The 20,275-nt window shown below is 40.4% G+C and overlaps 1 protein-coding gene across 10 annotated transcripts in view; it reads right to left on the reverse strand.

The window, feature by feature from the left end:
- ANO5 (anoctamin 5) overlaps positions 1-16,507 on the reverse strand; it is a 59,385-nt gene extending 42,878 nt beyond the window's left edge. Inside the window, exons 1-3 of one of the 10 annotated variants that reach the window (XM_038137756.1) lie at positions 16,284-16,501; positions 6,424-6,468; positions 4,095-4,159 (exon numbers count right to left, since the gene is read on the reverse strand). In XM_038137756.1, coding sequence (XP_037993684.1) covers positions 4,095-4,159; positions 6,424-6,468; positions 16,284-16,413 — 240 coding nt within the window. In that variant the 5' untranslated portion in view covers positions 16,414-16,501. Of the gene's footprint in view, positions 1-4,094; positions 4,160-6,423; positions 6,469-16,283 lie in introns of all 10 variants that reach the window. The other 9 variants (XM_038137757.1, XM_038137761.1, XM_038137759.1 and 6 more) reach the window with 9 other exon arrangements.
- Between the last annotated feature and the right edge of the window lie 3,768 nt (positions 16,508-20,275).

Raw genomic sequence — 20,275 nt, forward strand, 5'->3', positions numbered from 1 at the left:
TAACAATGATATTTTATGTTTCTCTACTTGAAGATCCACCAGTCTAAATTGAAAAATGAACAAGTATGAAAAGTAATGCACAATATGATGGTGTTTCTTCATTAAAAAATCCCCAACCAATTAATTTGGAATGCCTGCAGCACCTGCTACTCTGAAAAAAAAGACAACCTACGAGTCAAAGAGTAATTGTGGTAAAAATGCATTGCTTTAATAAATTTGCCAATTTACTTCTGCTAACCTGGCTTAATTAAAGACAGCTTGTTCACAGGTTTTATCATCAAGTTACATTATGGAAAATCCTGATTAATTTTTAGTAAGCATTTTCTTGGTGTGAAATTAATAGAAAGGTAAAAATTTAATGTATAACTGTGCAAAATCAATTCCTATGTCCTTACAGGTATAATAGGGCACAGCTCCTGCAGTCTTACGCAGACAGCAGTGTGATCACCTGCCTTCTATGAGGTGGAGTCCACATACACACCAAGCAAACATCTCAAATTACTTTGTGTTCTTCATTGAAATAACAAAGAGTCCTCTGTATGGATGGACCTCTACAGATGTTGATAAACTACAAACCGGTGATTCTATTTTGCACAAAAGCTGTACTAATTTTACATTTATCCCATCTGAATGGCCTGAACTTTTACTACTAGAAAATGTAATACAAATTCAAATTTTTAACCTTTCCTCCAATCTTGAAATAACCGAGTGATCTTTCCTCTTAGGCACAGGAATTCTGTTTTGTCAGTGTGTTTCATCTTCATTTACTTATTAACCTGAACAACTAAGTACAATCCCTTAGCAGACACACCATCATATATTTTTCTAGTGTGCTTTCTGCACAAATAGAAAGCACAGAAGAAAAAAAGTTTCTCAGGTTTTATTTCATTCATTTTCCAATTTGCATGAAAGGACTTTCACAGGCATTTATGTATTTCTTGGAAAAGGAACTCCATAAAGACTGATTCAGGTAGATTCTGTACAGGGATTCACTGAAGACAGTTGCCCATCCCTAGCAGAAGTGGCTGTCTATGTATTACTGATTTAACAAGAACATAATTTGAAGCAGTCTCCACTGCAGCACTTACTTGAAAATATACCCCATTACATCCCTTTTTCTTCCCCTTCTCCAGTCTGCTGTTTGTGGAAAATATCTCCTTGCCTCCCTGCATGACAAAGCATCTAGAAATTATTTATGCTATAAGTCTTGGAATATGAAAAGCTGATGAAGTCCAAGTGATCTTATTTCTTTTGGTCCTGTGGGAGATTTAAGAATAAGAAAAATGAGACTCAGGAAGAAGCAGTTTAAAAAAAAACGAAAAAATCCAGGGTGAAATAGGAAAGAATGCAAAATCATGAAGGACAAAATGCACTACTGATTGGTGCTCCAATGCTTTTTGAGTCCTGGACTTCATCCAACTTTTGTATAAAGGCTGGCAGGCTTCACTACAAACTGTTCTTCACTTTTCATTTTACCTGCATCGTTCCTTATATCCAAATCACATATTCCTTTGCAGATCACAAAAGAAAGAAAGAAAAAAAAACAGCTGACCACTGAATTATGGGTGGGTAATGTTTCTGCTCTCCATATTAAATCTAGATTTATTTTTTTCCCTCCTCTATTGCTAAATCAACAATAAGGCCTTAGCTTTTTCTCTGTGCTGCTGAACAGAAGCATACTGTTGCAGGATGTTATGTCTTTTCTCTTCTAAAAGAAAAAACAGCCTGAGCATAATGAAGTAGTGACCTGAATGGAAGTTCGTTTAGCTCTTTCCCAATGTTTTTTTTTTTTTTAATTAATTCTAATTCTATTTTAAAATTACTTGACTTAAATTGATTTAGGAACTCCAAATGTTCATATATTTTAACTGCAGAAACATTGTTAAGTGGCAAGAAAATTACCAGCCTATCACAGAGGTAAAATCATTTAATAGAGAAATGTGCTACCTGTCAAGCCAAGAACAAAGCATATTGACCTGAGCTCAGAAGGGCCTTGGTGAAAGGAGGAGAAACCATTCTGGGATAGAAGATCCTGCTGAATTCCTACAGGAATGCATCAAGGATGTTAAAGGCAGCCTAGCAAAAAACTGACTGAAAAGAAATTCTTCCAGTTTATACAGAAGACAACTGAAGCCGTGACAACACATGGAGACAGAAGACTAGCATTATATGAAAAAAAAATCCATAAATATTAGGGGCTATCTTACTATTGCAAATAATTAATAGTTGAACTTTTAAATATAGACTTAACCTGAATTCTAGAACATTAATCATCAAGAACTAAGCCTGTCATGGCTGATAAGAGTGTGAAACTGGGCAAGAAGACCAAGAGTAACTCTGTAACTTTATATCTGGCTAATGCACAGAAAGCAAAAATTGGATAAATGACAATGTGTTAGGGTTCCTTGGGCAGGACAGGGCAAAGCACAGGAAAGTACTAACTTAAATGTAAGAAAACATCAGACAACCACCTGATCTGAAGAAACAAACTAAGGCCAAACAAGCTGTCTCAGAGGGAACATGAAAACAATAAAAAAAAACCCCAAGTCATCAACTACTTACTGATATTGCTGATTTCACAATCACAATACTTTGTGATATTTAATAACAAAGTATAAAGAAAATAATTATGTATGGAAACAGGTAAGTAGAGAACAAGAGAAAAGGCTGCATGAAGTTACCAAGGAGAGATTTTTGAGAGGATAACCAGATAAATTTTTCCCAGACATGAATGAGCTGAAGATCAAAGCCTCCTCCTTTCCCACCTCATCATGAATCTTTCATCCTTCAAACAAGGTTCAAATCCCATTTCCCTACACATATGACACATGTTGCACTCTTTCTCCCATGCTTCCTGCCTTTTCATATGTCCTGAGTCATAAACTGCCTTCTTCCAAGCTTTGGTGAAATAGGTCATCTCCATCCACTCAGATGTCAGTAGCTCAGAATCAGCTTAAGATGGTATGATGGCCATTGCTCAGTAAAGCATTTGATATGGCGGTTCACTGAAAATTTTCCTGGGGAAAAAGATGATTACAACTCCTACAACAGATTCAGAAGGGAATAGGGTGAACATATGAACAAGTTTTTAAATGGAACTGGTAAATTTATTAAAATATTGGGATGATATAGCTGACTGTTCTAAAAAGACAAAGATCTGTGTAATGTAGGAAGCCCTTCCGAGTTCTGTCTTCATGTGGTCCTCTCCAGATTTGGTCCTCAGAAGATGCTGAGCACATGTTTTACTTTTAAGAAGCCCAGCAGAACAGCTGCAGTTTTTCAACACTCAATTCAACATACATCATTTTTAATCAGTGCTCACGGCCAGTATGAGACGACAGAACAGCTGCTTCTTTTCCTATCTAAAACCTCCTATCTTCCTCTAAGCATGTAACAACAATAAAGAAATCAGACAATAGGAATGAATATAAAATACCAATGTAAAGATGACATCTTTTCAATGACAGTTTCTCAACTGAATACTGGCCACACACTGCTACCTCTTCAAGACAATGGCTACTGCACATATCAAGCAACGAGGTGCCTTGAAAAACTTTACAGCTGATGATGCTTTTCCTGTTGCACATGAGGTACTCTCGTAACTCAAATCTTCATTTTCTTTCTCATGAATCTTGCTGCACTGTCACAAGGTTCCTAGAGCCGTAGAACTCTAGTGTGCCTTGACTTCCCCAGCAAGCCAGCAATATGATATGCAGCACGAAACAAAGTACCTGGTTTGTGCAGAAACAGTATGTTTTTCCAACATACTGTCGAAACATTTAAAGATTGTGCGATTCTCATTTCAAGACTGATACAGGAAACACCATTAAGCTCATACTGTTTTCTACCACTACTGTGTAGTAGCACTAACACTGCTAAGTCTCTTCTGAGACTCAGTGAGTGTCATGTCATATTCAAGGCTTTGCTCTTTCAAAACAATACAGGAAGAAAAGTTTTAAATGGATAAAAAGGAGGTATAAGACAATCCAAAAGAAATACTAGTTTTGAAAATGAATTGTCTTTTTCACAACAACCGTTCTTCTTCCCTCTTACCAAACAGTATATTAACTAACACCATTCATACTGTACCTTACCTCAGAGCTGCTTGGGATTTCTGATCCTGCAGTTGAAATAGTTTCAGGTCCATTGCATTCTTCCCCTAAGGAACATTGAAAAAGAGATTCACATAAACACATCCCTTTTTTTTAAAATATTATTGTATGTGAAAATGATGTGGACCTTGAAGGCACGGAACTATGAACAAGTAAAGCATGGAAAATAATACTCATAATACATAAAATCTTCAAGAATGGTTCTTTGGAGGAGAAAAAATGCTGCAAGACATGATATACTCAGTCTGTACTACCTTGGTGTCACCCTGCATTCACAGAAACATATTTTTAACTGTGACAGAAAAAAAAAATCTGTTGTCATCACCTAGCTTTCTTGTCTCAAATATCTGCTAGATCTAAGAGGCTTTCAACTCAGAGCTTTGCTGCCTCGGTTACGGAAGTTCAATTACCTGTGGAAGTGCTTGCTAGGGATCAAATTAGGGTGTGGTTTTTTTTGCTAAGGAGTCAATGATGCGTAACCTCAAGGTTACAAATGCCCATGCAATAGAGGTATGACAACAAGATCAAAAATACTAATATGAATTTAATTACTTAGCTTCTTGTTCAAAAAACAAACCCCAAAAAACTAGCTCCAAAACACCTGATAAAACAAACCAAACAAAAAACCTGCCATCATTTTAACGACAGTAGTGAACCCCAACATGATCCTACAAATACAGTAATTTCACCAAAGACACTGCTAAAAAATGTTAATGCTAAAGGAAAAATCCTATTCAGTACCTTCATAATCTTAAATTGGATCAAGACACTGGCTGGGTTTGTGCCTGTGAATTTACAGTGTCACCAGTTTCCTACAGAGAACAACTCTGAGCCCATAAGCTAGGCTCCTGCTCCAAGAAGATTTTTGTAAACAACCATCTCTGCTGATTAGGCAGACCAGTCTCTTCAATCAGGCATCTAAATCACTCCATCAGAAAAGGATAAGCAGTTTTAAAAATAGCTGATCAAAATCTAGACTGGGCACTGAACAATGGTGTCTCTTTCAGAAAAGAGGATTCATTTTCTTTCTTCATTAAGGAAACATTGCAGAATATAGCTTAGACCGGACAGACTTACACTGGACCACTCTCAAGACAACTACAGTTACATTATTTCTGTCACTAAAACAAGCCAACTTTTCTTTTTGTAATCTGCAAATATTTGATGTCAAAATTGCATCCAGGCAGGATATGAAGTGGTTCTAAAAAAATACATAATAAGCTACTTAAGTACAGCTTGAGAGCATTTTGTTTCCTACAATTTTTTTCTCATTCAAAGTTCACTTACAGAAAATGGTCTCTGTAATTTTTAACTATACATATAATATGATGAGAAACCAAGCAATAGTATGTAAAATACAACAAATAAGTTTCTGAATGCCAAGACAGTAAACACTGTTGCATGCTATTCTGCTAAAGCAAATTACACCTGGAAAATCTGTATCAGGAGATACAATCTGAACACCAGGGTAAAGAATCCCTACCACACTCTACTACCTGTGCTGCCTAAAGCCCTGGGAGGCAGGCGGCTACTGCAGACTTGGCCAAAGGTACCAGCCCAGGGCCCAGGAGCAGAAACACAAATATTTTGAAACACAACCCTCCTTTCCAGGCCAGAAACAGTCTGGCATCTTGTCCCTGCAGCAGGAACATTCTATTTTCTATACTGCTGAGGGAACTTGAACTGATTCAATGACCTATAACAGCCTTTGGCGGGGGGGGGGGGGGGGGGGGGTGTTCTGGATTTTATCCTCTCTGTAACTGTGAAAGTCTTCTAACCTCGGATTCAGAGTTCCACATTTTAAGTGCTTTCCCAGTACCATAGCTGATTACTTATGCAACTTGTGGAAGGAAACCCTCTTGGTATGTCTGTTCCACTGGAATAAACCTGAATAACCCTAGAGCAGCACATGAGAAGGTAAAAAGAGAACGCAAAACATGTATTAACTGAAAAGCACAACATACTCAGTATGTCCACTCCTTGTAAAACATGTAATCAGATTCCTGAACATGAGCAGCACAAGCAATGCACACCCAAATCATGTAGGAAGGTGTAAAGAGGCCCCAGCCCAGAACTGCACCAAGCACCATGAATGCAAATGCACACTTAGATCTTAACCAGGAGAGCTGCCAACAGATAGCCAACAACTGACTGGCAAATCACGTTGCAAAAGGCCTGGCTCATATGTGATACCAATGACTCACATTAACTGAAGTCTGATTTGCAAGAGGCTCCCAGCAGGAAAAAAAAAAAAAAAGGACAGAGGAAACAGACAAAAGCGAGGAAGGTAAAACATGGGTTAGTACAATACCTTCTGACTGTGATGGCTTGAACTTGGTGAGAATCGCAATGTCATCTTTGAAAGGAAAAACACTTCAGTAAGAACCAGAAGTAAAATTCACTTTAACACGAACCCATTTCATAATTCTCCTCTATCCTTTACAATACAGCCACCATAAAGCAAAAGAATAAGCCCTGGACACCAGAGACTGTGACCTAGACAGAAAGCACGGCACAAGCTCCTCTTGGAACAACAACATTCACATTTGTGTCCAGGCACCTTATTCAAAAACACAAACAAGGATGCCACTTTTCCTTATCAGCAGCAGGGAGGACCATAATAGTTTCTACTAGTCAAGAAAATGCTTTTAAAATCCTTCATGAAATTACTGCTTCATATCTAAAGATGGGAGTAAAACAACAATATTCTGATAAAATTCCGTATTTAAGGGTATGTCCTTGTTCTTCAACGCTACATGCTTTTATGTATATAAATAGACCTAGAAATATCTGCACACCAAGAACAACAAACAAGGACAATTACTAAACTAAGTGGCTCTTTATTATAAAATTTGTATTAATAGCAGAAACTCTTTGTAATGTTTTTTGTTCAAAACTAACTCCAGTACAACTCCACAACTATTTAAGCCCACTAAACTATTTCAGAAATGTATCATTTTAGTATCTGTTCAAATCACTGGCCTTCATGGGAGTGCACATATCCTACCTGAAAGAAATGCCTCTTTCCCGATGTAACTGGTGTCTTCAACAGCCTTACAACTCTTCACACAGCTATTATTGTAACTCCTTAAACACATGTGCCTTGGCAGTGTGCACATTACTGTAAATAAGCAACCTATATATATGGCCTATAATTCTGCAGTATAAGGCAACACATGCTGTCCCAAACTACACCCAACCGCAGGACAACCTACTTAGAAACTTTTGGTATGCCGCCTCCAAGAATTACAGATCATTTCTACTTCAATTACAGACTGGAATGATGAGAACAGAAGCCCACAACACAAAATAACGTTCAGTACTGAAGACTGAAGAACATAATCAAGATTGATTTCATCTCTTAAAATATAAGTAGTTTACTCACAAAACAGGTACTTTCATTACTATAATCTTACGATTTCTGTAACAAGCATAAAAAAATGGCTTCTTGTGTAATTAAACAATCAGAAATTCTACAATACTTCAAATTTGTTCACAGGGCTGGAATCACTTTATTTTTCTTCACGGCAAAACCGATGAGTTAGGAAAAGGCAAAAGTGCATGTGTTCAGTGCTATTGCAAAAAGGTAACGATGGCATCGTAGGTCAAGGCCTGCCATAGACCCTATTTTCTGATAATAGCCGCAGCAAGGCAAGCGGCGCCAAAAAAGGAACTGCACGTTCTCCAGGAGAAATGCAACCTGCCACAGGTCATGTCCTTGCCACAACAGCAGTGCCCCGACTAGGCACGTCAAATCTCAGGACAGACCTAACCACAGGACTTCTCACTCAACTATTGATGCTCTTTGAAGAGTGGTTTCAGCTTTGAAGAACGTTTTCAGCTTCCAGCACTCTCCTAGATAGAGAAGAAGCACACTCTGGAGGACACTGGAGTCTGGTCACCAAAACAGTATTACAGAGAAATTGGCCTTGCTAGGGAGAAAAGGGATTTTAGCCATGTGTGGCTGGACTGTGCTACTCATCTTCAAAAGCCAATGAAAAAATCCTTGGCTTTTATAATAACTAGCACAGTCACAGCCATGGGTGCTCCAGCTCCTTTAACTGTACCTAACCTGCAATTTCCCTGGAAGATGACAATTCTTTTACTTTAGCACCCTCAGTATGTCCAAGTCTGCTGGGAGATGGCAAAGAAAAAAGCTTGTCTGATGATGCTGCACTCGAGGTACAGCTGGGCATGGTGCAGCTGGTGCGCAGATGCTGCAGTCTGGCACAGCTCAGAGCAACTCTGCATCAGAAAAGAGAGCAAGAGAAGGCTTTTAAGTTTTCCTTTCTTCCAACCTCCATAACCCTGATTCATCTGCACCAAGTACAGCTCTTGATAGATCGTTTATACCACTAAAAACATTTACATATTAAGTGCTTCCAAAATCAGGTGGCAGATGAAGAGGTATTTTTAGGGATCAAAATCTGTTTTACTACTAAGACGAGAAAATCATCGGCATTTGCACACCTAGGATCTGTGATAGAGCTATTGCAAAGGAAAAGCCACAGACAGGATTCTCATGCGGGTGTTAAAATAAACTGCATTGTTTAGCAGCAGTAAGACAGTATTACTATTGATTCTGCTATTTCGGTATTGTTTCCAAAATTCTGCTTTCAATTATTTCCACAATTTTCTTAGACACAATAACAGCACCCTTTTCAGCCAACAAAACCAAGCAAGGAGCTTTCAGACCATTGACACTGTTCTACATCTGTCTGACACATCAGCATTTTAGTTTATATACATGCCTATCCCTAGAGCAAAATTTTGATGGTCCAGTTAAAATAAAAACAAACAAATAACCCAATCCTAACAAATCCTGAAACTTACACAGCAGTTGTTACGAAGTAGCTACTATGTACTACAAAGAAAATTCCCAATATTCATCTTTAAGATGCTATGAAAGAAAACATTATTCCTAGATGTCTTGAAGTTACCATCTGAATAAACCCCCAGACATTATTCCATGACTGGGCCTGGTCAACAGGAAAGAGAAATGAGTCACTCCCTTCAAGTGAGCATCATAATGATTATTGCAAGTGCTTCCATATCTAAGGAAAGCAGTTTTACAATGACTTATCAACTAAACTCATGCACATCCTCCAGAGCTGAATGGAGTTGCCACTGGGAACTGGAAACCCACCCAGCTGACTAGTAAGAAAGCAAGACAAAGTCATTACTCCAGCTGGTATTATCTGAAGAGTAGTAACTGTGCCGCTGAGCCAAAGGTTCAATCCTAAAATGATGTAGTGATTCATGCACACAGAGATGCTCCTAAAAATTTAAAACTATTTAACAATGAAAACATTCTCAGTGAATCCAAGAAAATCTATTTGGAATATTTTACAAGAATCTTATAAATCTCTTAAAAAGAAGAAGATTGCATTCAAGTATAGGCTGCTTCACTGACATATTAAATTTCTCCATTATTAAACAAGTACTTCCAGAGAACAGTATTTATCAACACATTAGACATAAAAGAAAAATAACTATTTTACATAGGCATAAATACTTGGAAATCTTTTCCTAACAGTAAGAAAATCTCATTTAGCATTTGGAAAAGACACGTAGTCCTAGTCCTAATCTCTAGTATAGTCACTGGGTATTTTAAATCAAAATGGGACGTTTACCTTCAGCTGCATCCCTTTTAAAGAACCACAAAACCACCTTCCCTTTTGATTAAAAGCCACTGGGATACCAAAAAAGGGAATACATTAAAAAAAAAGAGAAGTTATGCAAATCTGTTTTTAGCAAAAAAACCCACAAACACAGTGTTGTAATAGACAACTTGAATGGTATTTTAATGCAATTCATGTAACAACCATCACTGTATTTTATGTACCAGCACAGGCAAGACTCAAAGCATGCTGTGAGCATTCAGACCTCCCAGGTATCATTGTTCTGCAGAATGACACACACAAACTGATTAATAGGTTCAAATGCAGTTAAAGAGAAAGCCCAGACTAGGAATAGTTGGATAAAGTCAGGTATTTTTAAACTGCACGGCATTTACATGCATGGCATTTAGAGGGACTGGAATGACAAATAAATCTCAGCAGAACAGGGTGGTAGAAACACCAGACTGCAGGAGTTCTGACAAATCATGAAGCACTACTAGGGCTGTGCTTGTTTGCCCTTAAGAGAATTTATATATTCGGGGCCAGATTTCATCAGCACTGACTGCAGAGGCAAGCAAACAGCTCCAGCAATGGCCTTGCACATTCATGAAAATGCCAAGTGCTCTTGCCTCTCCTTCAAGGTACGATGAAGAAAGAGGAACTGCGGGAATGTTTTTCATCACAGCCCAATGGAACCACGAGCACTTCAAGAAGTGTTAGGCACAGACTTGCTTTCCTAGTGTGTCCAGAGATACGCTGAACACCTCACAGCATCATTCATTAATGCATTTCTCCAGCTTCCACTGAAATCAGTGATGGAAACTCCTGGGCAACAGTCTCCAGTTTCTTTCCATGTTCGCAATATACAAGTGTCCAGAAGTAGTGGAGGGCCCAATGAACTATTCATTCTGTGCACACACATTACATTCCTACCCTTGTATGAGAGATGTTGCAAATGAAAAGGGAAACATAAACTAGGAAACTAATGTCGCAAATATAGCAATGTATTTTTTTTAAAAATCACCTCAAATTTACTGTCTTCTGGTGGTATTCCTCAATTTCATGTTATCCAGATGTTAATTTCAGATGGCCAATTTAAATGGCAAATTTTTGTTCCTTCTGTTCTTTATGCTCTACCTCACTCAGTACATTTCTGGTTATGCCTCCAATGAAAGGCATAATTGTAAATTTTGCTACTGTATTCACCAAGTATTTAATTTTCTCACATTACACAACATAAAAATATACCAGTATAGGAAGATGTTTTATAAACAAATGCAAGATTTGCAAGACTTACAAGAATTGCAAGATTTGGCACTTTTGTCCAAATTACTTTAAAAATGATGGAACATCTTTGGAATTCCTATACTCATCCCAAAGAGAAACTGCTCCTATCAATCAAGAAAATGATCAGGGCAATGGGCCATGGCTTCCATTGCCTGAACTTTTTTTATGTAAGCACCAGTCAATTAACAGAATTGAGGTAGGCAAAGTAGTTGGAAGAACCAAGTGGCCTGAAATCCACATCTGCTAGCCATTACTTGCTGGCATGGTATATTTCTAGCACACTATAAATTGTGCAAACATAGACTTTCTGATATCCTACCCAACAGTTAAGACAACTCCTTTGAGTAACAAAACCACAGGGCCCTTTCTAATTTAGGGCTACTACAGCAAATGAAAGGACAACCATCTGCATCATGAGTCCTATCCACATGGTTTGCTGGGGTTCTGCTATCTTGCCAAAGGCCTCAAATTTCATATTTACCCTTTTGAGCCTAGTAAAGAAGACAAGAATCCCTTGGGATTTCCAGTTAGAAGACTGCCCTTCATGCAAAGATGCATTCACTTCCAAAACTTCATCACGTCTACTGGTCCTCACTGAGAGCCACTGGTGAACAAAGGCATGAACACCACAGCTTTACAGCTTTAGGTTTCAATGAAAAACATACATCTATGCAGTGAAATCCAAGTAAACAAATCCCAACAGACTCAGCTCCTCCCCCACACAGTTTTTAATCTAACACAAAATGTTATAGTGGTTACAACAAAATACACAATGTTACACAATGTGTAACTACACACAAAGTTTAATCTACAAATAATTTCTGACATGTTATTCACCTTTAGTACCAACAAATAACTGTAAATCCCTCCATAACTATGTTATAACTGCAAGAACTATCCCTAGCCAAACAACACAAGAACCTTCCTTCCCTTTTCTGCATTTACACACCTATGCACATGGAAAGCTATCACCAAATATAATAAAATTACTGCTAGATAAGAAAATACAACCTGGTAACTACACTGCTCTTTAGTTCAATCCCCAGATCACAATAAAAACTAGTGCAAAAGTTCACTGCATTATTACCTCGCTTCTTAACATCTGATCACGTTTCCACATTACCTGTACCTTCCCGATGACATGTTTAGGTTAGATGACTATTTCTCTCCTCCATGTGCACATGCAACTCATTGGTTTAAAGATACAAAATATGAAGACATGGTATTTGGTTTCTTGGTGGTTTTGTTTGTTTTTCTGTTTGGGGTTTTTCTTACAAATTATATGCCAACAGTTCTCAAGCATGATTTTTGAAGGACATTTTCATCAATGCCCTTTTATCTTGTCCTAGTGTTTCATCATATCACAGTAATTATTAAGTCTTTGTACATAAAGGTTAAAGTGTACTTCCATTTTATAATACAGTTATCAGTTTATTTCTGTAGGGAACACCTCAGAACAGCACAGCACACCAGGCAATGCCTTAGCAGCAAACTGATGGAGAGGGAATCACTGAGAGAACAACACTCTGCCTTACACCAGAAGGGATGTTGGTGGCTTTCTTGGTGTTTATTTGGCATTCACTATACAGAATATCTGCCCCACTGCTGAGCCAAATCATTCCTCCAGGAACTACTGTAAGGGAGAGACAGCTGCAGAGCATTTTCTTTCATATTCTGAGTGAGAAAGTGAAATTGTATGCCCCTTGTTACAAACAGACTAAAATGCATTCACCTGTGATGGCAAGACCATCACTAAGTTCAGCACCTGAGGGAGCTTAGAGGTCTTTTTCAACTTTAATGATTCTATGAATCCACCTTTATTTCCCAGCTTCCCAAAATGTGGCCTGAATATCCCACATAATTGCTACTGGATTTAAATGGTATGCAGGGTACTTAATCCTTCCTTTGCTGCTCGCTGAACTGCAGACATTTAGTTTAATGTCATATGCAGGGTGCTCACCTAAAATGAAAATGCTGTCCAAAAGCAATTTTTTTTTTAAACTGACACAATCTTTGGAGAAAAATCTGTATTTAACAGCTGCAGTGGAATGGGCTTGACGTTTTCATCTTCACATTAAAAGTGTCACAGCTATACAGTGATATAAATTGTTGGGATGAGCTCCCAAAAGCAGATTTTCCTACTACAAACACGGGTTTTCTGTTACAAAGAGGTTTAAGTTCCAATAACCAACCTGTATTTACACTGTGCCCCTGCAGTGACTCATGGCAGTCAGTAAAGAAATTCCACTCAGAAATCAGACATTGGCTGGGCTAAGAGAGTATTTTCTCCCCTGCCTTTTATATTATGAACTATGTATAAATTTCTTGGAGCTTTTATTTCATTACCTAGGAATAAACTATCAAACAGTTTCCTCTTAACCAACTCTTTGGTTTAGGCCTGTGGGAACATGATATCCCATTCAAGGTTTCCACAAATAGATCAGAAATTACTACATACACTGTGACAGTAATGAGTGACAGATGTAGTTTTGAAAGGAGGCCTGTATTTTATGTTACTGGTATTAGTTCTGATCAAATAAGTTCAGTATCATTTTATTTAACAGCAGCAGGATTTGGCCCTGAATGCTAAGGTATTGCAAGATGCCAACACACTGGTACAAGCAGCACTGTGGCACAAGCAGCACTGCGGCACAAGCACCGCTGGCCTTCACCAATGTTTTTCCACCTTTCTCGGAGGGAAACAAGCAAGATGACAACCAACCTAGGTAAGCATTTGAATTTACATCACATAGAGCATTTTGAGCGCAAACCAGGCTCCTGGAAGTTCTGGTAGAGGAGCCACATGTATAAAGGCAGCATACTTCAAATCATGGCATGGAGCCAACAGCAAGCTTCCAGAAAACTGGCAGGCTTGGGATTTATCCCACAACACAGCTACTGCAGCATCAACATGCTGGGGAAAAAAAAAGCTACTGAAAGTGAACATGGACACAATCCTAGCAACACATTGCAGTCTTCTTCCTCTGATATTTACATTCCAATTTTGCAAGTTCAGTTTTCTTAGACTTTCATATTTGAGGTAAATGACACACACCTTCCAACAGAAAGCAAAATCATACACACAAAATTGGAATTTTTTACCTCACACAGATGTAATTCAGCAGGAAGCCAGGAAGCTTCTTCAAGGTAAAAGTTTTGGCACATAGGCTCTAAACAAGCAAGTTAAACTTTCTGTTGTTGGTAGACAGTTTTGCACCACATAACCTGTTCCCCAGCATTCAAGTTTAATGAAAAGCAGTAGTAAACCAGAATTAAATACGCACATACTATCCGAATACAAACATGTCTTTAAAGAAAATAAGCAGCAGATGTTTTCTCTCCTGCCTTGTTCCTATTGACTTACACAGGCCCTGCCTGTACACATCAGACATCTAGAGCCTTAGGAGGCTTTTCCTAAAAGGCACAAAGCATATGTTTAGATCTATAAGAAGTCCTGCTGGCAGCATATGTATACCTTTAACTTTTCTAAACAATAATTTAAGGACTCTTCTGGGGGTTTTTTTAACCTTGAGGGACTTTCAGGCAACAAATTAAAATAACTTTTAAAAAGCCTACTCACTTCAGCCCATATTCAATTTGTTTCTGCTTAAGAGAAGTGGTTAATTAACAAAATTGAACTGAATTAGAATATGATTTTGTATGGAGAGTTATGTGGTACTATACAGCAAATCCTTCTTAACCATCCTTGAACGCTCAAACCCCTCAAATCTCCTTATATTGACTATTTACGACTATAAAAATCCCACAAGGCTCATGGGAAAACTGAATAATGTGGAATGAAGTTTACAAATCTGACTTCATAGAATCATTCCCTAAATAGGAATATTTTGTGTGTTCTCTAAATATTTTTTAGTCTCAAAGTACTTCAGGAGAATAACCCATGGAGAGAGCAGCTCAGTCCTAGCACTTTTCATCGCTCCCAGGCAGTGGGATGGGCGATGACTCAGGTCTCTCACATCCCCTTTGGAACAGGATTGCTGGCCAAGAGGCTGTAATGTCCATCTGCTCGGGTTCCTGAGAAGCCTGCCAGCTCATCAGGCCTTCCCAGAGAGGGCAAACCTTCGTCTGACACTTGCTGCGGACGCCTGCCTCCCCGCAGCTCGACACCCCTCTTTGCTGTCACTACAAAGAGCTTCTTTCGGATAATTTCACAGTCAATATTGCCATGATACCTCTCTGAAACAAGACTGCCAAATATTTTGAAAATCATGATTTGCTGCTAGTGCTCGAGGTGTTTAAAATACCACTATATATGTTTCTCTAAAAGAGACAGTGCAGTCAAATCGTGAAGGAGAACAGATAACCCAAGAAACCAACACAGGGACTTAGTGGTTCTTTCCTACTTTAAGATTTTCACTTCTAGGACTGATGGCAAAGCATTATTCCCAAAAAAGAAATTTTTCTAGGTCAGCATTTTCCTTTTTTAAAAAAAAAACCTATAGTCTCATTCCAAAAATATCAACATGCTCTCTTGCTTCTGATTGTTGATTCACGTTGCCAGGGGAGGTGCTGATAAACACACACTTGCGTCATGTTATTTCACAAAATCTTAATATGACCACATTTATTATAAGTAATGACATACCACACTGACATGAAGTGGAAACTGTAATATGGCTACAGAAAAAAGCAAGGCCTCCACACAAATCAACTGGCTGCACATGCCCTGCCGCAGGGTCTATCCGAAGCTGAGGGGTGCCAGCACACCTGGGATGGGGCGAGGGAGAAGAAGGCTGCTCACACCTCGCCAGGTGAGGTGAGGTCTGCTCGGAGCCCCCTTGCAAGGGCAACCTCAGCTCCTTGGAGCCGGCGCCCATCCCAGCTGGGGCTTCGGGGCCGGCTCAAAGTTTGCTGTCCGGCAGAGGGACCCTTGTATCTGCTGCGTCTTTTCAGATAAAAATCAAGCGGATTCTCTAGTTTTTTTTGTTCTTGGCAGGGTGCTGATAAGAGAACCTTCGTTTCCAAGATTTATTTGAGGATTATAAAGATCGAATCATAGCTGGAACTTGCTCATGGAAAAGTGGCTTTGTTCTTCTCAAGCGAAAGCCGAAGGATTCAAAGCTCGATGCGGGAGAGGTCAGGATTCACCCGGGATCAGCCCCACCTCACAGACACCGGCTGCAGACCCCGGGGAGGAACCAGAGCCCCCCAGACCCCCCACACTGCGCTCGCCTCCGCTCCCCGTCCGCCGGGGGGCAAGGGCGGAACAGAACCACGCTGCCCCCTCCCCGCCCTCTCCTACCGTCCGCCGACAGAGCCATCTCGATGAGGGTCTCGTTTGCTTTCTTCCCCAAGCGGTTCATGGTGGCCGCCTTTCCGCTGCTGCTGCCGGGGAGCGGCGCGGAGCGGAGCGGTGACTCAGGCCGCCTCATGCATGCGCACTGCCCGCGGGGCGGAGCGCTCCGCGCCGGGCCGGGCGGCGGGGCAGCCGTGGCAGCCCGGCCCTGCGGGGCCCTGCCCCACGGGAGGGCGGCGGGGCCAGGGCTGTCCTGGCCTGGACGGGGCAACCCCCAAAATGAGACAGTGTGCCTGAGAGCGGGGTCCGTGGTCTGTGTGATGTGGGTTCAGCTGTCCCGGCTGTGTCCCCTCCCAAGCTGCTTGTGCCCCCATGGGAGCAGAACGCACCTGGACGCAGCACAAGCGTTTCTTGCTCAGCGGCATCTAAAACAGCCCTCTGTTAGCAACACTGTTCTTATCACAAACCCAAAACTTAGACCCATGTGAAAAATGCGTATTATATGACTGGCTTTTCGCAAATACTAAAATGAATATTATATGTGTTGTTAGAAAGTTATGCTGTATTAATTTTCTTAAGTAGTGTGTTAAATATAGTTTTAGGTTATAACATAATGTTAAAATAGAAACTATGCCATGTAAGATAGTTTTTTTAAGGAGAGGACTCGCATCGAGATAGCAGCCACAGGACACCTAAATCTTTCAGAGAAAAAGAATTTATTGCTCCTTTATCAGAAGAAACTACTTCCTGCCTCACTCAGCCCCGAAGACGCCGTCAGCATTCAGAGGAAGAAGTTGACACTGCCCAGACAGAATTCTTTGTTTAAATGGAATTTATGCATCATGTATGAGGTGTGTGAATATGCAACAGGCTATTGTTTTTAAGGGTTAATCCTCTGTTAATGTGTGTCCTTTTTCGGGCTTATTTTGCCCAGAAAGAGGTACCCAGACTGTCTGTAACTCTTTGTTTTTATTGTCTCATATTGTCCTAATCCCAATTGTTCAAATTTTTATTACTGTAATTATATTACTATTTTTATAACCATTTTATTACTATTAAACTTTTAAAATTTTAAAACCAAGTGATTGGCATTTTTCACACCCATAAAAGCTGCGATGAAGAAATTTAACTCTTCACTCATGCGGCTCCGTTCACAGCTGCTGTCCCTGCTCCTGGAGCTGCTACCTTTGCCATGTCTAACAGCCCTAGCTTCTTGTTGCTTCCCTCAATCATCTGAGACAGTTTCCAACATTCTTTGTTCAGTATATGTATTTAATATTTTTTTTGTTCATTAATATAAGCTCAGGCCTTCTTTCAAATAAACTTTTTATATATTCATCTTCTACTACCTGAGTAACCGTTTTACACACCAAACTGACAGGGAGTTTTGTTACTTAGGCAACTGTAACCCAACAGCACTTTCATGACCAATAAGAATTAAAGGAATTCTTAATAAAAAGTTAATCAAGTCAGTCAGTTGAGTTGATGGGCTTGTTTTCAGATCTATATACAGTACTAAGCCTTTATTTGTGCAACATAACTGCTTCAAAGAGTATATTTTTAATCAGGAGCAAGACCTAAAAATGTGTCTGGTTGCTCTCCAATGCCTAAGATGTCTAGTCGGGGTTTTAATGTTCCAGTGCAGGATGGTGGTAACAAAGAGGATGGGCTCGGTGCACCAAAGGGTGCCCTGAAACAGCTTGTGACTGCATACAGTGCACCAGATCACAAGGCTCTGTTTAAGAGCTGTACTTCTAAGCCTTTAATTTCCTCCTAGCACTACATATATTGGATAAATGCGTTTATGCCCACAGAAGATGCAATAAGAGTTGCTATTCAAGGAGAGCCAGCAACAGCAAGAAGTGCCAGAGGTCATTGGTCAGTTTTCCTCCTAATTGCACGCTCGCCATTCCCAGCTCCACCCAGCAGCAAACCCAACCATACCTAAAGCTGTGTAAGTGCCTCAGCCAGAATGCCAAAGAGGATTTCAATGACCCTTGTAATTGCACAAGCTGATAGTGTGTTGAGCACTGACTGTGCAAATTACACAGTGGCCTGTGGTAGGGATGGGACAGAAGGATGCTCCTCCAGAATGAGGAATCTGCGGAGGCGCACAGGAGGTCAATGCAATTCCCAACGTTGAATTTTCTTGCATGTTCAGAGTTGAACCAGCCATTGTCTTACTCAGTGGTTTCACAGTTTGCCCAAGTGATCTAGGACCACACTTCCTTCCAGGGGCACACACCTTTTTTCCCTCCCACCTTCCAGGTTCAATCTGAATAAGGAATGCTGATAAGGTGATGCATGACTTATGTCAACCTATTAAACCAAATAATCATGTTATTGGTTTGGGGTTTTTGGGGGCTTTCAGTTCCACAAATCACTGCAAGCAACAGGTAAGGCCAAAATAAAGGAAGAGATGGTGAACCACAGAATTTTATTCCTAAAATATTAATACAGTAGCCAGGCACACCATAATATTTCTGCTTTTGGAGTTCAAACACTATTTCTAATACAGTGCGTACATAAACCAAAAAATAATAAAATACCTAGAAAGCTGTGGGTAAAGGTAGCAAGCCTCACCAAAATTGCTGGCAGTATTTTCAGTGGCAAAGGGTAATCCTTTGTTTGTGCTAAAGGAGAACAGGTAGTTTGTATCTCTTATAAGTCTTCCATTTCCTTGATTGGCCTTTTCCAAACCTTGCAACTGACTTTTAGGCCTTCACATTAAAAAAAAAAACAAACAAACAAACATAAAATTGGTGGGATTGGAGGACAAGATTTCAAAGATATTTCAGTGCCTATTGTTGTCTCAGGTAGATAGCCCAAGACTGTTCAAAAGAAATCCGAACATATAACCTGAGATGCCAACTTTAAAAATTCTACTTAGAGGATTATCTAAAACTTTTGGCACTGAAACATCTCTGAAAATACAACCTGAGTCTTTTTGTGAGAGGTAGTGGAATCGATGCTCATGTTCTTCACCAAAAAACTCTAATGGTTCGATGCTGGCCAAATGCCAGGAACCCACAAAAGTTGCTCACTTGCCCTCCCCTGCCATAACTGGGCAGAGGAGCGAAAAAAATGTAATAAAGGCTTCATGAGTTGAGGTAAGGACCAGAAGAAAACACTCCAAGGGCAAAACAGCCTCAACTTAGAGGTACAAAATGCATTTATTATTAACAGAATCAGAGGAGGATAATGAGAAGTAAAAGAAGCCCTTAAAACACCTTTTCTTCCCTCCCAGCCCCTCCCTCCTTCCCACTGACAGCACAGGGACACAGGGCATGGGGGATTTGGTAGTTCATCACCAAGATTTTCTTCCAGTTCTCAGGGAGAGGAGTCCTTTCCCTGTGAGGCCGTGCAGTCCCTCCCATGGGAGACAGTTCTCCAGGAACTTCTCCAGCGTGGGTCCACTCTCACGAGCAGCAGCCCTGCCGCACCTGCTGCAACCTGAATTCCCCCCACAGGCACACAGTCCTCCCAAATCTGCTGTGACATGGGTCACTCTTCCATGGGGTGCAGTCCTCCAAGGACAGGCTGCTCCAGCCTGGAAGCAGGGCCCCCTCTCTCCACTGGGTCTCCTACTGGATCGCAGCCTCCTCCAGGCATCCACCAGCTCTGGCATGGGCACCTTCCCCACAGGCTGTGGGTGGATCTCTGCATCCCCTGTGGATCCCCATGGGCTGTGGGTGGATCTCTGCATCTCCCTGTGGATCCCCACAGGCTGTGGGTGGATCTCTGCATCCCCCATGGATCCCCACAGGCTGTAGGGACACAGCTGCTTCACCATAGCCATCACCACGGCCTGCAGCTCTGGCACCTGGAGAACCTCCTCCTCCTTCTCCACTGACCTTTGTGTCTCCGTGTTGTTTCCCTCACATGTTCTCACCTGCTCCTCTGGCTAGAAAAACACTGTGCATGCCCCACTTTGTTGTAATTTGCTTCTCAAATAAGTCATCACAGAGATGTTACCAGCCTCTCTCATTGTCCCAGTT

Source organism: Motacilla alba, chromosome 5, assembly GCF_015832195.1.
Source record: "Motacilla alba alba isolate MOTALB_02 chromosome 5, Motacilla_alba_V1.0_pri, whole genome shotgun sequence".
NCBI lineage: Eukaryota > Metazoa > Chordata > Aves > Passeriformes > Motacillidae > Motacilla > Motacilla alba.